We start from the raw sequence: 24,848 nt of genomic DNA on the forward strand, positions 1-24,848 counted from the left end.
GATCGCCTATTCGGTTAATGAAAACTACTTTTACCCTAAGCCTTAGAGGCTAAAGGGGGAGGTCAAGGCAGTCTCCGTGCCATCAAGAGGCGAGCTGAAGGGAACCCAGGACTGTTTGTTTGGATCAGGCAGCGGCTCGCGCGTTGAGGCGCTCCACCCTCGGGAGAACACATCCTTTTCAGGAACCGTCCAGTCGGAGCCGCTGGTGCAGGTCTATTTTTATACTTACATCTATATGCTCTCCCACCCCACCCCCTATTTCCAAAACCCCCCAGCACTTTCCTGGTGTGTAAGCACGCGTGATGAGAAAGTGTCGATCCAAAGTATGGGTGAATTTTCAAGCCATGCACCTGCTGGTCTGTTGTAGACCGTAGAAGCGGTCCCTATTTTGGGGAAGGGGCATTTTAGTTTGAAAGGCTCTTTCTCCTCTTTTCTCTCTGTGTATTTATACGCGTACGCATTCACACAGAGAGACAGCTTTTGGAGGGTGAAAATCTACTGAAAAAAAGATGGGAAAAGGAGCCAGGCAGCGACATAATGCCGAAAAGAACCATGCAGGTGGGAGTGAATCCCCAGCTACACCCGAGACCGGCTCCGGAGGGGGCGGAGTAGCCCTGAAGAAAGAGATCGGATTGGTCAGTGCCTGTGGCATCATCGTAGGTGAGTACAGTTTCTCTGCCCCATGTCCCCTCGGCCTCTATAAGGTGGGAGTAGGGGTGTCCTTTCTTGTGGGATGCTACGCCGTCTAAAGTACTGTTTTGGTTTCATTCCTAACTTTAAAAATTTTTTTGCAAGACACCTGCCTCCCTTGATCAAGTTTGAGAGGTGTTAGAAGTCATGAAAGTTAGATGTCCGCCCCCCTCCCCCCCAAAGCCCCTGTTCAAAGCAGACTGAACAGGGCTGCCCCGAGCGTGCACAGAATGGAGCAAATCGGGGTCAACGCACCTGCTGATTATGCGTCTTTGCGTCCTGCCTTGGCCTGGCACCTGGTTGAAAAGAGAGGCCCCCAGGCCTGAACACTAGGTCATTCTGATTCAGTAGGCTTAAGGCTGAACCGAGGCACCTGAGTGTTTAACAAGCGTAAGCAGCCCCTCAGTAGGCTGTGGACTGGTTTCAGGGACCACATCTGTATATGGTGCACATATCTTGTTGGTTTGTGTCATATGAAACTGTGAGACATGTCCTCAGAACAACACTAGCAGCCATTGTCAGGCTTGGGCCTGGAAGCCTGTGTCCCCTCACGCAGCCACTGTGTGACAGAGATGCACTGGCTGGATTCGTGTTCTCACTTCACAGATTGGGACCTTGTGGGAGAAAAGAAGAGATAGGTTGAGGTTGTGCCTTTCTGTAAATGGAGCATTTGCTGTTGGTTTGTGTAGTCACTCAGTGGAATGAACCTGCCTGGGGAACACTCTGAGAAGACCCATGAGGGAATAGGAAGTAAAGAGAAGCAGAGTTGAGTGAGAACTCGCAGGTGGAATGTGTGCATGTGTGCATCTGGAGGTGGGGATCCTGGGACCCGGAATGGCAGTGCAGGCCACTGCCTTCTGCAGGGCACCAGGAGGTCGGGGGTGAGAGCGAAGTACTATAGCTTTGTCTGCAGACTGCACCTCCACTTGAAGAGAGGAAAGACAGAAAGATCTTCTACCTGCTGGTTCACCTCCCAAATGACTGCAACGGCCAGAACTGAGCCAAACCCAAGGCAGGAGCCAGGAGCTTCTTTTGGGTTTACCATGTGGATGCAGGGTCCCAAGGCCTTGGGTCATCCTCCACTACTTTCCCAGGCCACAGCAGGGAGCTGGATGGGAAGTGGAGCTGCCGGGATTAGAACCGCGCATAAAGGATCCCAGCGCATGCCGGGCCCTAAATCTCTATCCTTCCAGAATCCCTGGTGAAGGCTAATAGTGTCATGGTGCCCACCAACGGTTTCTCTGGCGAACACCGCGTGCCATGCAGCAGCTCAGAGAGGTTTTTGGCACCTGAGCCATGGTGACACTGGAGAACTCTCTGGAAATCAAATAAAATCACAACAGTATTCAGTATTCAGATAATCCTCTGCACCTTTCCAGCTCCCTCCAGTGTCTTTTCCCAATGGAATCCCACTGCAACTCAGTCCCTGGAACTTTTCCAGGTATCCCCAGTTAGAAGATAATATTCTAGGGGGGAAAAAAGGATATCTTGGATCCATATTTCTCTTTACATTTTACTTTTCGTCTCCTTTACTTTATCTCAGTTGTTCTTAAAAAATGAGATCAGCCAAGGACTCATTATGTATAGCACATTGCCAATTCAAGGACTATAAATAGGTCGGAGCCTGTTACCTCTCTCACCAGTTTGACTAATACAATGAAGCAATTCTGCCTGCCTTTGGGAAGGTTCTGCTTCTGACCCCCAGGGCAGACCACCCTCTTCCTGTTTCACCTCCCCCACCTCTCCCTGCAGGTGGGCAAGTACCACCTAAAAGGGTATTTTCCTGTAGATGGAGGTTTTCATCTCTTTAGGAATTTTTCCCCAGACCATGAGAAAATGTGAGTGTTAGGGATCCTATGGACAGTTTCCATAGAGTGATTTGTTCGTGACCTCATGGGTGGTTGTTCAATATGACATGAGTCCCCAAAGTCCCCAATGGTGGCATTACAGTGACAGAGAGGGACAATTCTGGTGTTCCGTGGTGAAAAGACATTCTAGATATGTGATTTCAAAGAAATCAGGACATGTTCCCCAAAATGGAGGGTCACTGTAGGCTTTATCAGCTCAATTCTACTCCCATACAAGATAAGGTGAAACCCAGATGTCCCTGGTAGGATGATACAGGGACAAAACTCTTTCTGTTTTCGCTCATGCCCAAATGTCAAGGAGCAGATGGGCCGGCGAGCTGTGCTGCCCTCATGTGTAGGGCTTTCCAAGTGCATGAGAGCAATTCCAGTTTTTCCAACACAAAATGCAAAACTGGAAGCGATATTTTCCATGTGGTGTTTAGTTGCCTGGTGCTCCATGTCAACATATGATAGAATTACAAGGCACAAAGAGGGGTGGGTGTTGTGGCACAGTAGATTAAGCCACTGCTCAGAAAGCACACATCCTATATTGGAGCGCCAGTTTGAGCCCCAGCTGCTCGTATAGTCCAACTTGCTGCTCAAGGTACTTAGGTGCCAGGCTCCTGGCTTAGGCCTGGCCTGATCATTGTGCTCCTCAGGAGAGTGAACCAGCAGATTCAATGTGGATCTCACTTCTTCTTGGTTTCCCTTGCTTTTTGTCACTTTGCCTTTCAAGTAGATTAAAATAAACAGACATGCAGGGAAATTTGGAAGAAAAAAAAAAAAAAGGCAAGAAATTTCTCAGTGACTCAAGTCATATGGTATAGGAAAGTAGCATTTGTCCCAGATAGGTCTCATCCCCCACTGAGTTACAGGATTATGCTTCATGCAGGTTCATGAGACTAGTAGTCATTGTGGATGATCAAAAGTAGGAATTACAGAATGACAGATATTATAAGACTATAAAATGAACTAGCAGAAGATTCGTACTCTGGAGTTGTTTATAAGCTGATCAGATCCGTGGGTATTAGAAAGAGAACATTGACCATTCTCGATATGATGGAGTTGTGTAAGAGCTGAAGGAGGACAAAGTCAGGTGAATGATAGGAGGCCCAAAGAGGAGGAGGCTCTTATATACAGAATTAGATTAAGAAACCTCTTGAAGATATGTGCAAAGAGGAAGCGAAGAAGATAATTCAGGAAGATTTTAGAGTAAGAGGCTAAGGACTAAACTTATTTCTTTGAGCAAAAGTTATATCTTATGCATCTTTAAGTCTACTACTACTGCCACTACTACTATTATTAATTTACTTGAAATTTACTTTACATTCACTGGCTCACTCCTCAACTGAGCACAATGGCTAGGGCTGAGCCAAACTGCAGGAATTGGAAGCTGCAGTCAGATCTCCCACTGGGGTTCAGGGGCCTAAGTGTCTGATACAGAACAATTTCTTGAATGATTGTTGAGTTGACATGGCTCCTGTACGGACATCTGAAGATGCTGGTAGTCAGCAGCACTTACCTAAAGGGCTCCTGGGGGCTTGGCTTGGGAATCTTTATGCTAGGAGTAATCTCATCACCTGAACAATTTGTTTGGCTCATTTTTATTTAATCTTATCTTTATTGATTTGCAAGGTAGAACTCCAGAGAGAGACACACTCAAACACACACACACAGATCTTTCATACACCAGTTCTCCACCAATTAGCCACATCAACCTGGGCTGAGCCAGACCAAAGCCAAGAAACTGCAGCTTCTTCCAGGCCTCCAGTGTGGGTGCAGAGGCCCAAACATTTGGGCTACCTTCCAAGGTACATTAGTAGGGGGGCTACATCAGAAATGGAAAAGCAGAGTGACAGGCGGCAGCTTAATCTGCTTTGCCATAATGTTAGCCTCAGCCCATTTGAGTTTTTTACCATCACCCTTGCCCTAACCTAGTAAAGCTCCTGCTCTCTTGGCTAAGGAAACTCACCAGCAGCCAATCAATCTCTGTAAATGTGGAGTACCCCCTAAAATCTTTTTTTTTTAATATGTATTTATTTTTGTTGGAAAATCAGATATACAGAGAGGAGGAGAGACAGAGAGGAAGGTCTTTTGTCCATTGATTTCACTCTCAAGTGACTGCTACTGCCGGAGCTGCGCCAATCTGAAGCCAGGAACCAGGAGTTTCCTCCAGGTCTCCAATGTGGGTGCAAGGTCCCCAACGCAGGTGCAAGTTCCCATAGCTTATGGGCTGACCTCGACTGCTTTCCCAGGTCACAAGCAGGGAGCTGGATGGGAAGTGGAGCTGCCAGGAATAGAACCAGCGTCCATATCCTGGCGTGTGCAAGGCAAGGACTTTAGCCGCCAGGCTACCATGCTGCACCCTCTCCCCCCCCCCCCCGCCTAAAATCTAAAACAGGTATGAAGGATATGAAGGACAGAAAAACTGCCAACACCATGTATATTGGTGCTAAGCCACTTGCTCTATGCCAGGTGCTCACCTTATTACCTAATATGCCTTAGTTGTTCCTCAAAATAAACTGTGTAATAGGCACTTATCTCTTCGTACCGATAAATAGGGGCTCAGAGGGATAAGCGACTTGCCAAAGGTCATACAACTAAAAAGTCTACAGAAAAGATTCAGACCTGCACTTTCAGTCTTGAGTCAAGCTCTCTCAGGCAGTGTTCTCTATTATTTCTTTTCTTTTTTTAACTATTTCGTTTTTATTTACTTGAAGGGTAGAGTTATACAGACAGGAGGAGGCATTCAAATATATACAGAGTAACAGAGATCTTCCATGTGCTGGTTAACTCCCTGATTGACTACAATGGCCAGAACTGGGCCAGGCCAAAGTCACAAATTGGGAGCTTTCTCTGAATTTCCCAAGTGGTTGCAGGGGCCCAAGAACTTAGGCAATCCTCTGCTGCTTTCTCAGATGCGTAAGCAGGGAGCTGGATCAGAAGTGGAACAGCTGAGGTTTGAACTCTCACCTCTCTGAGATGGCAGTGTCACAGGCAGAGGCTTAAACTATTACGTACACCACAACACTAGCCCAGTATTTTGTGCTATTTCTATTTTTATATCCTAATGGATTTTTTTTTTCTCTGAAGAACTAGGCCCAAAACTCTTATTTGTTTTTATAGAGGGAGTAATTAGTGTTGTATATTTCCAGTGAGGGGGGTTACTGGTTCCAGGAGTAGGGGTGGCTGGAAGTCAGCTGGGCATATTGAAATGTCACACTCTTAGTGCACCCATAGAAGGACTCAAGGCCACACTGGCCGGTGTAGACCACGCTACCATGAACTCTCCTTGTACACACCTCTCCTATAGTGCCCCTGCAGCATTCCTGACGGCTTCAGTAACTCTGTGCTAGTCACGTATTTAGGTAAACGGGAGGGCTGAAGGCCAACAAACTGGCTTACGGAGCCTGAAGAGAAATGCTCATGATCTGATTTTAGCACAATGAATACTCATCGCAGACTTGCTATTTTTGTCCCAAAACAATGCCAGAATCAGGTCTGTTATCACTGTCTCCCAATACACATGAAATTTTAAATAATTTTGAAGGCTTACAGGCTTGTTTCTTTTTTTAAGGCAGAGAATTACAAAGAGGAAGAGACAGATCTTTCATCCACTGATTCACTCCCTAAACGGACAGAACAGAAAGGCCTGGGGACCAGGAGCTGAAAGAGCTACATCCAGGGCTTCCCCATGGGTGGCAGAGACCCAGGATCTTGGGCCATTCTCTTCTGCCTTTTCAGGTGCACGTGCAGGAAGATAGCAGAGCAGCTAGAACTGGAACCACCATTTCAGTGTGAGACGCCAGCATTACACCCAGGGGTTTAACATACTGTGTCACAACACTGGTTCCTAAAATTTGTTTTTATTGCGGTCTTACTAACTATCAATTCTGTGCCATAGGCTCTCCTTTTCAGAAATTTTATCTGACCATACTCCTAAGGCATTTGATAATACAATTATCTTATGGGGAGATTGGGTCACGGAGCTGGTAGTAAATTAGCCCGGAGTCGTATAACTGACAAACAGGTGGTCTAGTTTTATAGTGCAAATGCTTAACCGTTCCCTGGTTTTCACTGGTACGCAGGAGAGAAGGGAGGGAGGCTGTGAGTAGAATCTGGTAAAACAATGAATAGCTGATGCTATAAAAGCTGAAGGACAACTTTTTATACCAAAAAAAAAAAATGTCTGTCTGTAGAGATGTGTGGCTGTAGGCATCACTGAACTCTAATGGCATCTGTTGACTTGGAAAAACTTCAGGTCCCAGAGTGTTCAAACCAACATGGTCTGTTCTGCTTTGAAGATTTTATGTTTTTAGTTTCTAATGTGATATGTTAGCTTCTAATCCCCAAAATGTCTAGTGGATGCTGATCAGAGGGACAGAATAGAAAAGTTGCTTCTTGATTTTGTACTGTACTTCAATTAAAAAGAAAAGAAAAATGTAGGGATTAGGATTTGGTTCATTCAAGATGAAAACATGATTAAAACTCCCATTGTTACCAAAGAAAACTCTGGGACAGAAGCCAGTGGGGAGGATCAAACACACACACACAACTTGGTGAGTAAGGAAAGGCCAAACTCAACGGTGTCAAAATAAGCAGCTACCTTTTGTTGAGCACTTGGTGTGCGCCAGGTACATAGCACCTGACGAGTACTTCGTGAAAATTCTAAACCCATGCAACAAATACTTTTACAGAAAGGTTTAAGTAGCAAAGTGACCCAGTGGTGGTACAGTTCATTAGCCACCCTGATCACTACTGGGCTGGACCGTATGCTGTAGAGCATGGTGGAGTCTAGAGCGGCCAGGATCAGGGAGCACAATAATTTGGTTGAAGCTGCAAACATCAGGGTTACAATATGTTCTCTTGAAAATATATTCTTGGGCCCCGGCGCGGTGGCGCAAGTGGTTAAGGTCCTCGCCTTGCACCCCGGGATCCCATATGGGCGCCGGTTCTAATCCCGGCAGCCCCGCTTCCCTTCCAGCTCCCTGCCTGTGGCCTGGGAAAGCAGTCGAGGACGGCCCAAAGCTTTGGGACCCTGCACCCGCGTGGGAGACCCGGACGAGGCTCCTGGCTTCGGATCGGCATAGCATCAACCGTTGCGCTCATTTGGGGAGTGAATCATCGGACGGAAGATCTTCCTCTCTGTCTCTCCTCTTTGTATATCTGCCTTTCCAATGAAAAAAATAATAAAAAAATAAATCTTTAAAAAAAAAAAGAAAATATATTCTTGTACAGAATGAGAAACCAGCAGGAGTAGGGGAAAAATGGGAACCCAGCAGGTTAAAAAAAAAAAAAAAAAACTGTATCCAAGAAACAGAACCAAACAGCCTGTTTGATTTAGGAAAACAACCATAAAAACATCTCTTGCCCAAATCAAATGACCTCAGAGAAGCTGACAGTATATCCAAGTGGTTTTGTTTGTTTACTTATAAAGATTTATTTTTTTTTTTAATTGGCAACTCAGATTTACAGAGAGGAGAATCAGGGAGAAAGATCTTCCATCTGCTGGCTCACTCCGGCAGAGTGGCTGTAACAGCTGGAGCTGAGCCAATCCAAAGCCAGGAACCAGGAGCTTTGTCCAAGTCTTCCACGTGGGTGCAAGGTTCCAGAGTTTTGGGCTGTCCTCAGCTCCTTTCTCAGGCCACAAGCAGGAGCTGGAAGGGAAGTGGAGCAGCCTGGATACCAGCCAGCACCCTTATGGGATTCCAGCACCTGCAAGGCAAGGACTTACAGCCACTAGGCTACCGTGCCAGGCCTGTTTGTTTTTTTAAATGTATTTATTTGAAAGGCAGAGTGACAGAGAGAGATTTTTCATCCACTGGTTCATTCCCCCAAATGGCTACAACAGCCGGTACTGGGCCAGGCAGAAGCTAGGAGCCTGCAACTCCAACCAGATTTTTTCCCCCTCAATCTTGGACATGGATGGTAGGGACCCTAGCACTTGGGCCATCTTCAGCTGCTTTTCCCATTAACTGGGAGCTGGATTATAAATGGAGTATTCAGGACTTGAACTGGAGTTCATTTGGGATACTGGCATGACGGCTTGTGGCTAACCCCCTGAAATATAATAATGCTGGGATGGGGGAGGGGAGCATATCTCCGGTTTTTTTCTGAATTGAATTGGGTTATGGAAATGTAGAGAGATTTGGAGAACATGGGTTGGAGCTTCCCAAGTTGCAATGCTTGCTCGGTTTTCCTCTGAGAGCTAATCTATCCCATGGCTGCCCACAAAGAATGGCTCAGGAATTTCTGTTGTTGCTATTATTCTACTGTTATTCGTGATGGGGTGGGGACAGAGGTGAGGAAGCAGATCTAGAAAAGCAGGCTTGAGCAAGTCATTCCAGGAACAGATTGTGAACTATAGAAAACAAGACCAGGGGATAGAAAATCTTTCCTCCCAACCTTGAACTCCTTCCTTAGCAGAGCAAGGAGGACCAAGCCTCATTCCCCTCTTGGAGAACCCCACCACCTTTACCCTGGGGATCTGGAGCTGACTGAGTGCAGGCTGCTCCCTGGGTCAGGGCGGGGCGGGGCAGGGCGGGGGGGGGGGGCGGTGTGTTGCTCCTCCTAGGATTAAGGGTTGTAACACACTTTGAGCACAAGACAGGCGAGGCCCCTGTGCTGAACCCTGGTGAGTTTGATTTCTAAGAAGCCAAAGAATACCACACTCTATTTTAAGCCGTTTTATTTATAGAACGAATGAAGTTAGAGATAAAGAGCTGCATCGATCGCATCTCGGCTCTCATCCTTTGTCACAGTCACAAGTATTCCCAGTGGTTGGCTCCCTGCTTTAAATATCTCTGGCGTGAGCGATGACATCACTTGGGGTGGAGGATGGCTTCACCACGAGCCTGAGGATGCATCAGGCAGCCTCACACGGGCAGTGCACATGGGGAAGGACTATCATTGTTCCAGAATTACCACTGTACCTTTCTGATCTGTGTGTTTTTCTGTGTGCCTGTTTGTATATCCAGGCATTGCATCAGTACTTCAGCTGCTTCTTTCAGGTACAAGTCTGCCTCGGGTCTGTAGCAGCACACAGTATAGGCAGTCTGAAAGAGGCAATGGGATATGGTGCTGTGAGTAGGAAGCTTGAAATGTTTTTCCGTGATTTGCAGCAGTGTATTGGGGAAAAGGAAGAACCCTCAACCATCTTAAAAGAATAGGATCCACCTTGGTGATGCTGTTGAGTTTTGCAAACTCTTTCCCTATTTACAACCTTAGCAGCCTGAAACAAGTTAATTATTGGCTTACTGGAAGGTTCTTATGGAGTAGTAAAACAAAACCCCTACCCTCTAGGGTGGTTCCAGTAAATGGCAATTTCTTTTGGTCCCTATGGTCTTTCACACACTCATACTCAACTGGTTTGGAAATGTTTAAAAGATTTATTTATTTGAAGGTAGAGCAGCAGAAAGAGTGAGGGAGAAACAGAAAGAGAGGGAGATTTTCCACCAACTGGTTCACTCTCCAAATGGCCACAGCAGCTAGAGCCGGGCCAAACCCAAACCAGGTGCCAGGAACTCCATCCAGGTTTCCTGCTTGGTTGTCAGGGGCCCACGCACTGAGGGCAGGAACTGGCACTCTGATGGAGAATGCCCATGTTTGACCTGCTCTGTTACAGCACATTTTATTCCCGGAATAAATGGTTCAGAAATTTGGACTGTGGTGAAGTGAAAAGAAGAGTTAGCCATCTCTGCTCTCAAGTAGGACCTGCTTAGCAAGCAGCCAATTGCTTTTCCTTTTCTCTCTGTTAATGTGAGTCTTTTCCCTCCTCAACATCTGTCTCATTCCCCTGTCTTTTCAGGAAGCCTTTTCTCCACAGCCCATCCTAGTGACCTGTTCCGAGCCTAATACCTTGTCATGTTTGCAGTAGCGCTCATGCCCCCTCCGCCCTACCTCATCAGCTCCGTGTCTGCATACGTGCGTCTTTCCTTCTCCAAGAAATTCCTAAAGATCTTCCCTTTTCACCTGGCTCTCCCCTGTCCCCCATCTTGCTGCCTTCCCCTGCCCTGGCAGTCCCCCATCCTGGCACCATGACAGGAGACGTCATGGTCCAGGAGATGTCCCTTCTAGTTTTCTCCCCTTCCACCCTTCACTTCCATTCCTACCCTATTGGAATAAAAGGACCTCCTTAAAAAAAAGGAAGAAAGAAAGAAAGAACAAACATAGTACATAGTACAGCAGCTGCTAAGTGCTGCAGTGACAAGATTTGTTGAAAACACCCAGCCCAAAACCAAATAATCCACCAGCACCAATTTCACCACCACGTGAATGCATGCACTTGACAATACCAAACTATAGGCTTCAAAACGGGTGCAGGTGTCCATTTATCATGCATTTGGACCACAACAGAGTTATTCAGATCTTAAAAAAAATATTTTAAGATTTACTTATTTTTATTGGAAAGGCAGACTTGAAGAAAGAAGGAAAAGACAGAAACAATGATCTTGCCCTGTTGGTTCACTCCCCAAACGGCTACAATGGCCAGGGTTGAGCCAGTCTGAAACCAAGAGCCAAGAGCTCCTTCCAGGTCTCCCATGTGGGTTCAGGGTTGCAAGGCTTTGGGCTATCCTGTACTGTTTTCCCAGGTCACCAGCAGGGAGCTGAAAGGGAAGTGGAACAACCAGAACATGAACCGGCACCCATATAGGATGTTGGCACTTGCAAGGTGAGGATTTAGCCATTGAGCCTTTGTACCAGGCCCTAGAATTATTCAGTTTTAAAATAGCTGTTCCCATGAACAATATATTTTTTGTGCTTAGCTTTAAATAAATAAATAAATAGCCATTCAAAAAGAGACTTTGGGCTTACCTACATGGTGACATTGACACTGGAAGGTACAGAGTAAGGTTTCTCAGACCAGGCACTGTTTTACTATGAGAAGCTCTCCTGCTCATGGTAAGATGTTTAATAGTATCTCTGGCCTCTGTATCCATCCCCAGGTGCCAGTAGCACCATCACCCCATTGTGATAATCAAGGAAATCTCCAGACAGCTGGGTTCCTGGGAGAGGGAGGCCAGGGAACAAAATTGTCTCTGGTTGAACGTGACAGACAGACCAAGCTTCTCATTGCAGTTGCTTGCCTCCCAGTCAGCCAGGGAAATGCTGGAAGGGGTGCTGGGGGGTTGGGAGGCAAGATGTGTATCTCATGTGCCTATCTTCACATTGCTGGTGGGTGGTGGGTGGCTCCATTTATTTCATTAAAAGTCTATGTGTGGACAAGTGCTGCACAATTACCTTCTAAAGCAAGCATGTACAGAGTGGGCTCTCCATAAATACTTTCTGAGATGCAATTACCTGCTGTCCGCCCACCTGCAGCATCTCCAAGTTGTATCTAGACCGACAGACCAGTGACTCAGGAGGGTACTTCACGGTCCTGGCTGTGCAGGGCTGTTCTGAAGCCAAGTCTCCATTCCCTCCTGTTACAAATCCTAGTAATCCTCCATATTTGTCAGCATTTCATAGATGGGGAAGTGCCTCAACTTGATCCCCTGGAAAGTAGTCAGGGCAGAAGCATTCCCCTTCTGCAGTAATCCTCAGCAGATCTCAAGTACTGTGGCTGGGGAGTGGCAGAAGAGGCAGTGGCAACTCAGTGGCCCATCAGGCTCTGAGAATAACATTGTCTCACCTTTCCAGTAAGGAATCCCAGAGTCCCCATGCATCCTCCACAGCTCCATTCTGCAGGAGATAGATAGCAACTCTGCACCTGCTAGACTCTTGCCCCATCCTTTCCACCCCCAAGATACCAGTTTGTACAATTCTGATGCGAAAGTGTATGGGAGTGTAAGAAGCGTGAAGCACCTGCCAGGCCTGGTGTGGGGATCAAAGCCCAGCTTCAGCAGGCCATACTGGACTTGCTTCCACTCCGTTCTGCCAGGCCTAGAAAACTCCAAGACCTCCCAAGACACTTGATAAAAGAAACAGAAAGCATGTTTTTGGAGCCTGTTGGAAATAGCTGGAACCTCCAAGCCTCAAGAAGCAGCTGTGGCTGGATTCCAAGACTAGTATGAGTAAGGGAGGAAGGCCAAAACCTTCTAAACCTTCTAGGGCCTGGGGGCTCCTTTAGCGTTACAAGTCTGTAATGCTTTGCCCTAGGAAATCATTTGATGGCTCCAGCATTCTAGTGGAGACAGGCCTGGGTGTGAGTAATGTCTTAATTGGAGTCATATGGATATTGGCCTCTCCGTAGGTGGGGAAGTCAGTGAATAGTAAGGGTAAATGTGGATTTTCTCAATTCCAGTAATTTTTCTAGTAAAGACTTGCCGACGGTTAATGCTTTTTAATGGCAGAATGAGCCAATCGGAGCCTCATTGTCCAAGTATTCCAGAACTTTTTTGCCAGAGACGATCTTTGGATAAGATGGTTATCACGGGGTGAATGGGGACAGTCTTGAGTGTCTGGCTGTGCCAGACAGCTGTGCTTCTCTTTTTCAAACGGCTTCACTGGAAATGAATCTAAGGCAGCGAAGGGAAAAATCCCCACAAGAATCCAGCGCCCTTTCTCATCAACAAAGGTTTCTAATCCAGGCACATAAGTCGTCCCCAGTTCTCCTTCAAAGCAACCCAGGAGAAGTGTCCTCTGGACATTGGCCAAGTTTCAGAGCCCTGTGGTTAGTGTCTATCCCAGAGGAAATCCTGGCCTCCCAGGCAGCCCTTGCTGCTGAGGCTGCACATGCTTTCCCGCAAGCCTCCCGGTGTCTTTGAGCCTCAATTCAAGTGAAGTGGGAAAGTGATTGGGAAGGAGCTTCAAAAAGTCTGTGGAAACATGAGATGGAAAACCAAATGTCTTTTGGTGAGAAAAATTATGAAGGCCATGCCTAGTTTTTCATAATGCACGTTTCCATGAACTTTTTCAAGACACCTCCCTCCCCCCCAATAACTGCCCTGACCACCTAAGAAAGTTGTTATGGGGATTGAGTAAGGTAATGACTGTTTTAAAAAGAGTTACTTATTTTTATTTAAATGTACTTATTTTTATTTGAACAGCAGATCTACAGAGCAGAGACAGAGAGTTCTATCCAGTAGAGTTCTGCTCTACTCCCCAGATGGCCAAAACAGCCAGAGCTGAGCTGATCCGAAGCCAGGAGCCTGGAGCTTCTTCCGTGTCTCCCATGTGGGTGCAGGGTCCCAAGGCTTTGACCCATCTTTGACTGCTTTCCCAGGCCATAAACAGGGTCCTGGAAGGGAAACAGAGCAGCTGGGACATGAATCAGCTCCTATATGGGTTGCTGGCATTATAAGCAGAGGATTAGCCTTTTGAGCCACTGCACCAGCTCTACTTATTTCTTTTGAAAGATAAAACATTAGAGAGAATGGAGGAGAGAGAGAGATTCCATCCCTCTTATTCCTTCTCCAGGCTCGGTCCAGGCCAAAGCTAGGGGACTTGAACTCCATTGTGGTCTCCTACATGGGTAGCAGAGACCCAGTACCTGCGCCATCCTCTGTTGCCTTCCCAGGCACATTAACAGGATACAGACCTGAAATAGAGCAGCCAGAAATTAAGAGCTGCATGCATACTGGGATGGCAGCCTCGCAAGTGCCCCCTTGATTAGCTGCACACAGTGCTGGCTGCAGTTGCAGTACTGAAGGTTTTGGACACTTATTCAAAGAGGTCCTGCATCAGGAGGCAGGAATTCACCTCTGTGTTCTAGCTCTTTAGTGAATGCTCTGTGAATTGCTTACAGAGGGACATGTGTAAGATTGACCCCAGTGACCTTGACTCTTAAGGAAATGCTGGAGGCTGTGTTGCAGGATTTAAGTTCTAGCCTCAGCTCTAACTCATCCTAACCTGTCATCAAAACAAGTAGCTGAGACCTCCCTAGGCCTGTTTGCTTTTCCATAAAATGGGGATATGAATCTCTTCCCTCCTATATTTTCCCCATTTGGAAAATAAGGAGAATAATTGCCCCACTTTCTGGCACTGAATTGATGATGGCAATAATTTTCTTTTCTCAGTGGCCAAATAGATGGTTGTTTTACCCATTTCCTTCTTGTACACAGTATTCTCAAAGCATTGGAGGTTTCAATGAAAGGGCACATTAAATTGCTCTTTGGAGATGCAGTGAGTGATGTCAGGCATCCTATCTATCTGTCTGTCTATCTATACATGAGATCTGTTTTAGGGGCACGTACTGTGGCATAGTGAGTTAAACCACCACCTGCAGTGCTGACATATCAATATGGATGATTTTTTTTTTGTTTCCAGATGCTCTACATCCTATCCAGTTCCCTGCTAATGTGCCTGGGAAACAGAGGAAAATGGCCCAAGTGCTTGGGCCCCTGCATGAGTGCAGGGGCCCCAGAAGAAGCTCCTAGCTCCCTCTATCTCTGCAGCTCTGCCCTTTGAATAAAATAAAATAAATCCTTAAACTCTTTTTCTTTAAAACTTGTTTGAAAGACAGAGTTAGGGACAGACTGACAGAAAGTAATCTTTTATTGTTCTGGTTCATTCTGCAAATGACCTCAGTGACCAGGCCTGGGGCAGGCCGGACCTAGGAGCTTGGAACTCCATCCAGGTCTCCTACCTGGTGCAGGATGTGAAGCACTTAGATCATCTTCCATTGTTTTCCCAGGTTCACTAGCAGGGAGCCGGATCAGAAGTGGAGAAACCAAGACTTAAACCAGCTCTCATACATGATTAGATTTCACAGGTGGTGACTTAACTGGCTGGGCCATGAACACTTTTTTTTTTTTTAAGATGTGTTGATTAATTTGAAAGTTACAGATAGAGGGGAGAGACAAAGAGAGAGGTCTTGTGTTGGTTCACTCTTTTCTCTCCAAGTAGCTGCAATGGCCAGGCTGGAGCCAGGAGCTTCATTTGCATCGTCTGTGTGGTGGCAGGGGCCCAAAAAGTTGGGCCATCTTCAGTAACTTTTTCCAAGCAGTTAGCAGGAGGTTGAATCAGAAGTGGAGTAGTCCAGACATGAGCCAGAATCCCTATGGGATGCTGGCATTGCAATCTGTGGCTTTATACCCAGTATGCCCCTCAGATATAATTTTTTTAAAAAAGTATAATTGGCATGGTAGCCTAGTGGCTAAAGTCCTCATCTTGAATGTGCCAGGATCCCATATGGGCGCTGGTTTGTGTCCTGGCAACCCTGCTTCCCATCCAGCTCCCTGCTTGTGGTCTGGGAAAGCAGTCGAAGACAGACCAAAGCCCTGGGACCCTGCACCTGCGTGGGAGACTGGGAAGAGGTTCCTGGCTCCCAGGTTTGGATGGGCTCAGCTCCAGCCGTTGCGGTCACTTGGGGAGTGGACCATCAGACAGAAGATCTTCCTCTCTGTCTCTTCTCCTCTCTATATATCTGCCTTTCCAATAAAAATAAATAAAATCTTAAAAAAAAAAAAAAGTACATTCATTTATTTGAGCTGAAGAGTGACAGAGCAAGAGGGAGAGAGAATGATCTGCATTTACCGGTTCATTCCACAAATACCACAAATACCTACAACAGCCAGGGCTGGGCCAAGCTGAAGCCAGGTGCCTGAAACTCCATTTGGGTCACATGAGTCACATGGGCCATCTTCCTCTGCCTTCCCAGGCACATCAGCTGGAAGGGATCAGAGGCTGATGGGCTGCAGCTGAAACTAGCACTTCAATAGGGGCTGTTGGTGTCCCAAAGGGAGGCTTAACTTGTGTCACAGCACCAGTCCCCAAAGCATCATTTACGAAGTCAACATTTATGTACTGTGCACGAGGTGACACTGCACAAAGAAAGCAGCACAGTCCCTGCTCCTGCAGCTTACAGGGAGGAAGATAAATAATCAAATAGTCACACCAAAGAGTGTGCGTAGTAGACACTACTTTGGAATAAAGGTAAACGTGGTGTAAATTTTCTTTCCGCTCCAGACTATAGCCTGCTGGGAGTGACGTTCCTGCCCCTGCCGGAATTCCAGAGGCTGCAAAGGTGGAGGAAATGTGCTCCAATTCTGGTTTGCTAGGGAGTGGCCTCCTAGAACCACAGAAAGGTTTTCCTCTGTTTCCTGTTCCCAGGGGCTTGGTCTAGCATGGCCCAGTGTTTAAACTCTTCTTTACACTTAGTTTAGTCGGTAGTAAGACTGGAATGGGGAGCTCAGCCTTCTAAATCCTCATGTCTTATCTACAGTGACCCCCCTCCTCAAACACATGTGCCAGTCATTCTAGGAACCTCCAAAAGTGGAGGCTCGAAGTGGGTTAGACCCTTCAGGGGACACTTGTGTTGGATGTCCCGTGTGCCACGGACTCATGGGACCCAGGACAAGAGAGAGAGCACACATGTGCTGTGGAAATGTCAGAGCTGACTCATTCCTGATTTTCTGATCCCTAGTGGGGTACTTGTTTTCCAAGAACTCTTAGTGGAACATTGACTTGCTTCATTCCTGAGAAGATCCAATCTTTTCCATCACACCCACCTCTACATTCTGCCTTGCGGCGCCGTTCCTGGCTCTGAGAAAGGCCTGGCTAGCCCTCTGCTTTCTCAGTACCTACAGGACCAAAGTCAAACCTTGTTTTTCTCCTGGTGCTGGTTGTTTTTCTAACCCCTGGAGCTTATTTTATAACCCTAGTTGTATTGCTCACCTCTTGGCTGCCTTTGATATGCCCTATAGATCTCTCTGTCGATAACTTCCTGCTAGGCAAGAAATTTACTATCATCTGGCAGCAATATTAGCAGCTCTGTCCCTGGTTTTGTCCTTGCCCCTCACCTGGTGGCTTCCTAGGAATAGAAGCACCGTTAGTTTGGGTGGGTGAAGTGTCATTTGGCCAGAGGAACATGTCCTGAGGACTGGGGTATTACAAACAGGTCTTTTGGTCTCCACTAAACCCAACACTTGTATTTTTATTTTTATTTATCTACTTACAGAATGGGTTTGATGATGGGATTTCTTTTTCTCTTTAAGTTTGAGAGAGAAGAAATCTAGATCCACTAACTCGTTTCTCAATGCTTGCAGCAGCCAGATCTGAGCTAAGAGCCAGGAACTCTGTCCAGGGCTCTCCCCTGGCAGGCAGGAGTCCAAGGACTTGAGCCATTACCTGCTGCCTCCCATGGTGCACACTGGCAGGAAACTGAATAGAAAGGGTAGGAGCCAAGACTTGAACCAGGCACTCCAATATGGGATTCACATGTCCCAAGTGAGCTTAACCATTGTACAAGTACATGAGCCTTCTGTTAGCTCCTTTAAAAAAATGATTATTTGTTTATAGGTTTAAGTAACAGGGGTGAGGGGGAGAGAGACAGAAACAGGGATCTTCCATCCACTGGCTCATTCCCCAGATGGCCACAGGGAGTCAGGAGCTTCATTTGGGCTTCCCACATAAGTTCAGGGGCCCAAGCAATTCTGCTGATTTTCCCAGGCCATTAGCAGGGAGCTAGATTAGAAGTGGAGTAGCTGGGCCCTGGCGTGATAGCATAGTGGTTAAAGTCCTCGCCTTGCACGTGCTGGGATCCCATATGGTCACTGGTTCTAATTCCCATCTGAAAGTCAGGTTTTGAGATTTAAGCATAAGACTGTATTCCCTCCAGCTGGTTGAAAACCACGGACAGGAAAGGGTGGGCGCCCAGAGACCTTCACCGGCCGCGTCCGGCTGGCCTCACCATACACGGGGGCCTCTGTGTCTTACCTCAGGCGTTCAGTGCCATAGCTGGGCAGAATATGAAGTGAGAGCTTTCCCAGAAGCCATCCAAAGCACCCTGGTTATCACCTTTAATCCCCACAAGTGGACAAAGGAAAACTTGGGAAGAAGCATGTCAGGAACTGCCCAGCACTAACACCTACACTCCTCCCCTGCTTGGCACAAACAACCTGAGAGCCAACCATTCAGTCCTTGCTGCTGGCCTCACCTCTTAGGAGGCAGAAACAGCCTGGAGCATACAGAAGCAGAGGTGGATTAGTGGAAAAAGCATGGGATTAAGCAGCAGGAGACTGACTTTAGGATCCGATTTTACCCATCAGTAGCTGTGGAATTTGGAGAGAGCCACTTACATCTATATCTCGGTCTCTGTGTTTGCAAAACGCTTGATCTTAGCCAAAAGGCTGAGAAGCGATGTGTGTTTGCAAAATGAACACCTGCCCTTCCGCCTCTTCTTGACTCCCAGAGTTGTTTGTGAGGGTTCCGTGGGATGGTGAAAGGGAATGACCTGAGAAAGAACCAGGTGCTGAGGCTCTGCATGGATTGTACCCCTACAAACCACCTCCAGACAAGAAGGGTTGTGTCTGTGTGCTTCTTGCATGTTCTGCACCAAGGGTGGGGCTGCTGTGTCTGGTGGCAAAGCCAGCCTCCAGGGGTGCTAGCTATGAGAACCCCTAATCAAAGGGGTGTGGCTGCAATCTAGCCAAAAGAGACTGCCCTTGAAAAGCTTTCTAGCTGGCAGATGGTCTCTGAGAACCAGTCACCGACCCAGGCCTGCCATCTTCAGCGTCTGGAGCCCTCAGGAGCTCAGGTGGATACACCACGTGTGGCCCAGTCCCAGGGTCCCAAGCTGTGAAACTCATGGCTTACTTGGTGATAGTCCACTTGCTATCACCAAGACTTAGTTGTGTCTTCTGCAAAATGTGGGACATGATTATAGGTGTGACTCTACAAAGAAGCGGCCAGTATGTGACACTGCCCTATTCCCTTTGTCCTACCTGAGGGATCATTTGTACCAGACGCCCCTCTGCATGAAGAGCAACCAGCTCAAGGTACTCTCAGGGCAAAACAGACATGAAACTAGGCAGCCAGCTGCCCTTACTCTGCCCCTCTCGGTTCCTTTATGCAGGAAACATCATTGGCTCCGGGATCTTTGTCTCGCCAAAGGGCGTGCTGGAGAACGCCGGCTCAGTGGGCCTTGCCCTCATCGTCTGGATCGTGACTGGTCTCATTACAGCTGTGGGAGCCCTCTGCTATGCCGAGCTCGGGGTCACCATCCCCAAATCTGGGGGTGACTACTCATATGTCAAGGACATCTTCGGAGGACTGGCTGGGTAAGATGATCTTAGAGTTTTGAGGAATGGTCCAAGAGGGAAGGAGAAAGAGCCCAGAAAAGACGTTAGCTCAAGAGAGGAAGCCATGGCAAAGCTCTGTCTCCAGTGAATGTGCCTCCACTGGGCAATGTGGCTCTGTGTGCTCTCGATGCCCCTGAGAATGACCAGGCTGTAATTCGGAGCTCTGTTGATCTTATGGGCAAAATGCTTGGAGTGAGAACAAATAGAACCAGAGGTCACACAGACCATGAGCACCCTCACAAAACAAAACCCTTTGATTTTGAACAATGGGAGTGACCACTAAGATACACCCACCCGTGCCCTCTTCTTACAATGCCAAGAGAAGTGGACTTCCGGGGAAGTCGGGCTCTGAGTTTCTGGTTTCTACAAACCCTGCCATGGTAGTCAAACCTTCCCATGGGCCAGAGGAAGAAGGGCCCAGAAACCCGCTCTCAGTGCAACCCCTGGAAGTGGCTTAAAATGCAGTTAGCCTGCTGTGACTATCAAAATTCTGGGGTTGCAAATTCTATATTTGCACTGTGGGCTGGTGGGAGCCCGAGTGGTTAGAGGAGGGAGGATGAAAGCCAAGTACAAAAAGGACACGCCAAGAGTGTGTTGGAGCTCGTTGAAACGCAGCTCTGGATTGTTAAACCATTTTATTGTCATCGCCTGGAGCTGGCTGTCTCCTTAGAGGGTGGGGCTGGGCTGGACTCTTTTCAGCATCCCTAAGCGAAGCTGGGAATGCACCCATTCAACCCTGCTAAGGGAAGGGAGGAGGCCCCACTTGCCCAGGCTTTCCCCATGACTGACCCCCGCCCTGCCCTTTGGCGGTGTCCTGTTCCTCCTTCAAGGTTCCTGAGGTTGTGGATTGCTGTGCTGGTGATCTACCCCACCAACCAGGCTGTCATCGCCCTCACCTTCTCCAACTACGTGCTGCAGCCACTGTTCCCCACCTGCTTCCCCCCGGACTCTGGCCTTCGACTCCTGGCTGCCATCTGCTTATGTAAGTGTCTCCAAAACCTCGCTCGCTTGCTCATGGGTGGTATGGCCTCTCTGGCCTTCATGGAGGGCCACCCGCCTCTGATTCTCCTTCTTTCCCGCCTTGGTCTACACACACATACACACACACACACACACACATCGCCCCCACCCCATTCCCTGCTACTTTTCTATGAACGCACAAGTGTTTTGGGTGAATGAAAGAATTCTGCATCCAATTATCTGGTGTTAAGAAAAAAAAACTTAAATAGCACAATTAGCTATTTAAAGATTGCTCTGTCATTTCCTTTCTGTTTTTAAAGATTGATTGCTTGATGTGAAAGGCTGAATTACCAAGAGAAAGATATCTTTCATTTCCTCACTGGGCTGGGCCAGGCCAAAACCAGGAAGCTGGAACTCCATCTGGGTCTCCCACATGGCCAATTTTTCACTGTCCTTCCAGGTGCCTTAGCATGGAGCTGTGATTCATTCTGGCTGGGTTTTTCATGACACAAAGCACTTTCACCTCTATCATCTGATTTGAGCCTCATGCCAGATCTACCATGTCAGCTGGGCCGGTTTTATCATTTTCCTCAAATAGATAAGGGAACAGGGGAACAAGCAAGTGCCTGCCCCAAGAAGGCAGCCCTTGAATGGAGTCTAGATCTCCTGATTTCTCCTTCTCCCCCTCCTAGCACATAGTGTCCATGCTGGCCTCTCCCAGCCACTGATCCAGAAGATGATTCTGGCCTATGGCAGTGAGTCTTTGTCTACTACCTCACCTTGCCCAACCACACTTTATAAACTTAAGGAGGAGAATGTGTCCATGGTTATTCCCCTAGATGGCTTTTCTAACTGGAGGAAATCCTGTGTTTAGGATTCACCTGGAACCGTAATTCAGTAAATAGGGAAGGCTCTCTAGAAAAAGATAGGGACACTCCATGAAGAAGTTCTGCAGAGGAGCCAAAACAGGTAAAGCTGCCATCTGCGATACCAGCATCTCATGGGCACAGGTTCAAGTCCTGGCTGCTCCACTTCCTATTCAGCTCCCTGCTAATGTATCTGGGAAAGCAGCAGAGGACGGCTCCTGCCCCCCTTGGATCCTTGGGCCTCTGCTGCTCTTGTGGAAGACCTAGAAGAAGCTTTTGGCTCCTGGCTTTGGCCTACCCATCCATGGCCATTCTGGCCATCAGGGGCGTGAACTAGCGGATGAATATCTCTCTGACTTACAAATAAATAAACTAATGTTTTAAAAAGTTCTGCAGAACATTGTACCAGGAGCAATTGGTGCATAATTTCTATCAATAACCTCAAGGGATTGGAAGTATTTTCCATCTTTTTTAAAAATAAAGGTTTGTTTATTTGAAAAGCAGAGCAGCCAGCACTCCAGCCAATGCCCAGGTAGGATGCTGGTGTCTCAGGTGGCGGCTTAACCAGTTATACCACAATGCTATCCCCTTATTTTCCATCTTTACCCAAAGACTATTTTCTAAAGTAGGGCGTGGCTGTGTTTCCTAGGCTGTACTTCCAGAGCTCGTTCAGCACTTGCCTTCCCCCACCTTTTAGACACTCACCAAAAGAGTGGCCATCCCAGGCATACCTCTCCCAGATCCCGATACTTCTGTCTTGCTGGTGGATGGGCAGTGAGGGGTAAGGGGATGTTCTGCATCAACTCGTCCTCACAGTAACATCTCGCAGGCCAGGTGGTTGAGACCCAAGAGGTTCTTGACAAGCATGTCCTCTTTGGCCCTGATGGTCAGCCCTGGTCATAGCAGGTAGCCAGGTTGTAGCCTTGGCTACATGGGAATAGGTTCCTCCCACCGGATCAGATCAGATCAGATCATACCTCTCTAGTGGTGGAGGGGGATGCACCCAGGATGGGGCTGCCTGGGCCTGTGTGTCCCCTCTCAGCCCCCTTCCCCCATGTAGGAGACTGGCTCCAGGAGTGCCAGGACTAGGACAGCCCAAGGGAAAGAATGAGACATTCCCGGCCCCCCCCCCCGCCCCAATCAATCACTAAGAGTGGGCTAGGGCATCATGTGGTAAGGCTCTGCTTCCTTGTTTCCTAGCTGGGGCCAGAGCAGGTGGGGGCAGGGAGGAAGGAGGCCGTGGGAATGCAGGAAGAGTGGCAGTTTCTGCCATGAGACAGGCCAGTGGGGGGTGATGGGGAGGAGGACCACAGGAGTGCTGGCCGCTGCTGTTTTGGTGTCTTGTGCACACAGACAGCTTCCTTTTTCCTGCTGACGCTGCTGAAGTAGCTCAGACAAGAGGCTGTCCCTACCCCTAGGACAGGAGCCCCGACACGGCCATGGCCAAGGTCAAAGCCATGGGCTGCAGTTCCTTTGTCTTTTCCAAACCACCATATGAAAAAACCCTCTCCGTAGGCCGTGACCTCATTGCAGGTGGGGAGGTGAGAGCCCCTTCCTACCCACAGCCCCTCTGCAGCCTAATATCCCATCACTCAGCACCAACCACCTAGCACCAAGACCCATGAAAACACACACACACACACACACACACAATTCTGCCCTCTGCTTTTCTGGCCATCAAAGGTTCCATAAAGTGTCAGGCCTGGGCTGTCTCCGAGATAAAGCGCCAGGAAGCCGGCTTCAGCTTAGCAGCCGTCAGAGCCACCCCCAGACAGGAATTTTTCAGTGTCCTTGAAATCTGTGTTCAAGAATTTCCCACAGGCAGAAGCAGAAAAATCTTCTGAAACCTTTTTATTGCCAAGCGGATTTGGAGAACAGCTCCTTCACTCTCCCTGGGTAGTGTCCCTGCAGGGTGCACACCTACAGGGAAATGCAACCCCCCCCCAACATACACACACTTCCTCTCGCCTCTTCGTTAAGCCAGACACTCCCTCCCAACTGCTTTGAGTCTGGTTTGTTGAATTTTTTTTTTTTTTTTTTAGACACTACAGGCCCTGAAATTGTCTTAATGTAGTCAGTAAAAGATTTGGTGGATAGCTGTCTTTCATGAAGTGCTGGCATCCATTATTTTAGCACCCACCCACCACCACCATCCTACCCACTCCATCTTCTTAGCAGGTGCCGGGCATGCCAGCCTAGCCATCCTCTGGAGAGAAGCGGGAGAGAGCGTGGGTACAGCCTGAAGGTCCCTACATAGGAAACTCAGCTTTCTGTTGTCTCATTTTGGCACGTCCGCTGAGCTGTGCAAAGCTTTGGGGAAAGGCCACCACCCTCTGCGGGGAGGTCACCGGTGTGTAATGCCAGGCGCTGCCGGAGGACAGGGCATGAAGCCCAGCAGGGAGAGTGGCTGTAGCCAAGGCCCTGGCTAGGGTTTGCTGTGAGAGGGGAGGAGATGAGGTCAAGTCTGGTTCTGTGGTGGGGCCGTGTTTGGAAGAGATCTGATGAAAAAATGAAGTTGGGATGAGCCAGATGGTGGGGGTGGAAAGGCAAAAAGAACCTGCTGTAACTGGCTTGCCTGCTCGGGAGCCTGGAGGGGGTGGAGGAGAGGAGAGGAAGGAGAGGGAGAGCCAGAAGGAACTACAGATTTGGAGCACGCTTATGCAACTGCAGCCGACCCTTTGGATTTCTTCTATGATTTAGGTCAAAGCCGATTATTCACTGCTGAGTCAGCAGAATATCCCTGGCTTCCAGGCAGTAGAGAAAATATTTTACATTTTAATTAAAGGAAAGGCCTTTTTCCTTTCTTCAGGGCAAGTGTGGGAGGATGAGAGGGAAGGAGGGAAGACAGAGGAGACTGGGCCTCATCAGAACCAGGGTATTCATACCTTTCTGTTTTCTTTTTGGTTATTGTTATCTCAGAAGCAAAGGCTGTGTGACTCATGTCAGAGATTCACGGGGGGCACAAAGGAGCTCAGTAGTGCTGCAGAAATAGCGGTTGGGTGCCTAAATAGAAGGCATCAAGGTGTGGGTCTGAGTAGCTCACCATACACATTGACAGGTAGATATTCATGCACACATCTGGGTAGATCAGCACATACACATGAACAGGTTGTTTCTGTAACTTGCCCTTGTATCATGCAGTTGAACCTTTATGGTGTCAGAAAACAAAGTTGCAAACCTTTGAAGATCTTAATTGGCCTTACTTTCAGTTCTAAAAGTCAGCAACATTTCAGAAAATAGGGTGAGTGCTCCAAGGACCCAAGTTGAGATTGTTTGTTGTAGGTTTTCTGTTTGTTTAGATAAAGAAGATCTCGGAGAAAGCAGAAACAATGCAAAAAAGCATTGATTGTTTCAGTTACTTTCCCTGGCCTGAGGTGGAGGTGGGGTGGGGGAATGGGGAGGCAGGGACAGAATGAAATGAAGATAGCTAGTTAGCCAACCTCTGTTACTTCTTTTTTGTTCTGGGGATTAAAGCAATGTCCCATTGAGTATTTGAGAAATGTGGCCGTTATCTCTCTAATCCT

At 47.8% G+C, this 24,848-nt stretch overlaps 1 protein-coding gene across 1 annotated transcript in view; it reads left to right on the plus strand.

Moving 5' to 3' along the window:
* The first annotated feature begins 475 nt into the window (after positions 1 to 475).
* Positions 476 to 24,848, plus strand: part of SLC7A8 (solute carrier family 7 member 8) — a 51,869-nt gene continuing 27,496 nt past the window's right edge. The window contains exons 1-3 of the mRNA XM_040969537.1: positions 476 to 660; positions 19,273 to 19,477; positions 20,329 to 20,480. Of these exons, the coding sequence (XP_040825471.1) occupies positions 510 to 660; positions 19,273 to 19,477; positions 20,329 to 20,480 (508 nt within the window). The 5' untranslated portion in view covers positions 476 to 509. The remainder of the gene's footprint in view (positions 661 to 19,272; positions 19,478 to 20,328; positions 20,481 to 24,848) is intronic.

This window comes from Ochotona curzoniae, unplaced genomic scaffold (assembly GCF_017591425.1).
Source record: "Ochotona curzoniae isolate NIBS_2020 unplaced genomic scaffold, NIBS_Ocur_1.0 scaffold_4701, whole genome shotgun sequence".
Taxonomy (NCBI): Eukaryota; Metazoa; Chordata; class Mammalia; order Lagomorpha; family Ochotonidae; genus Ochotona; species Ochotona curzoniae.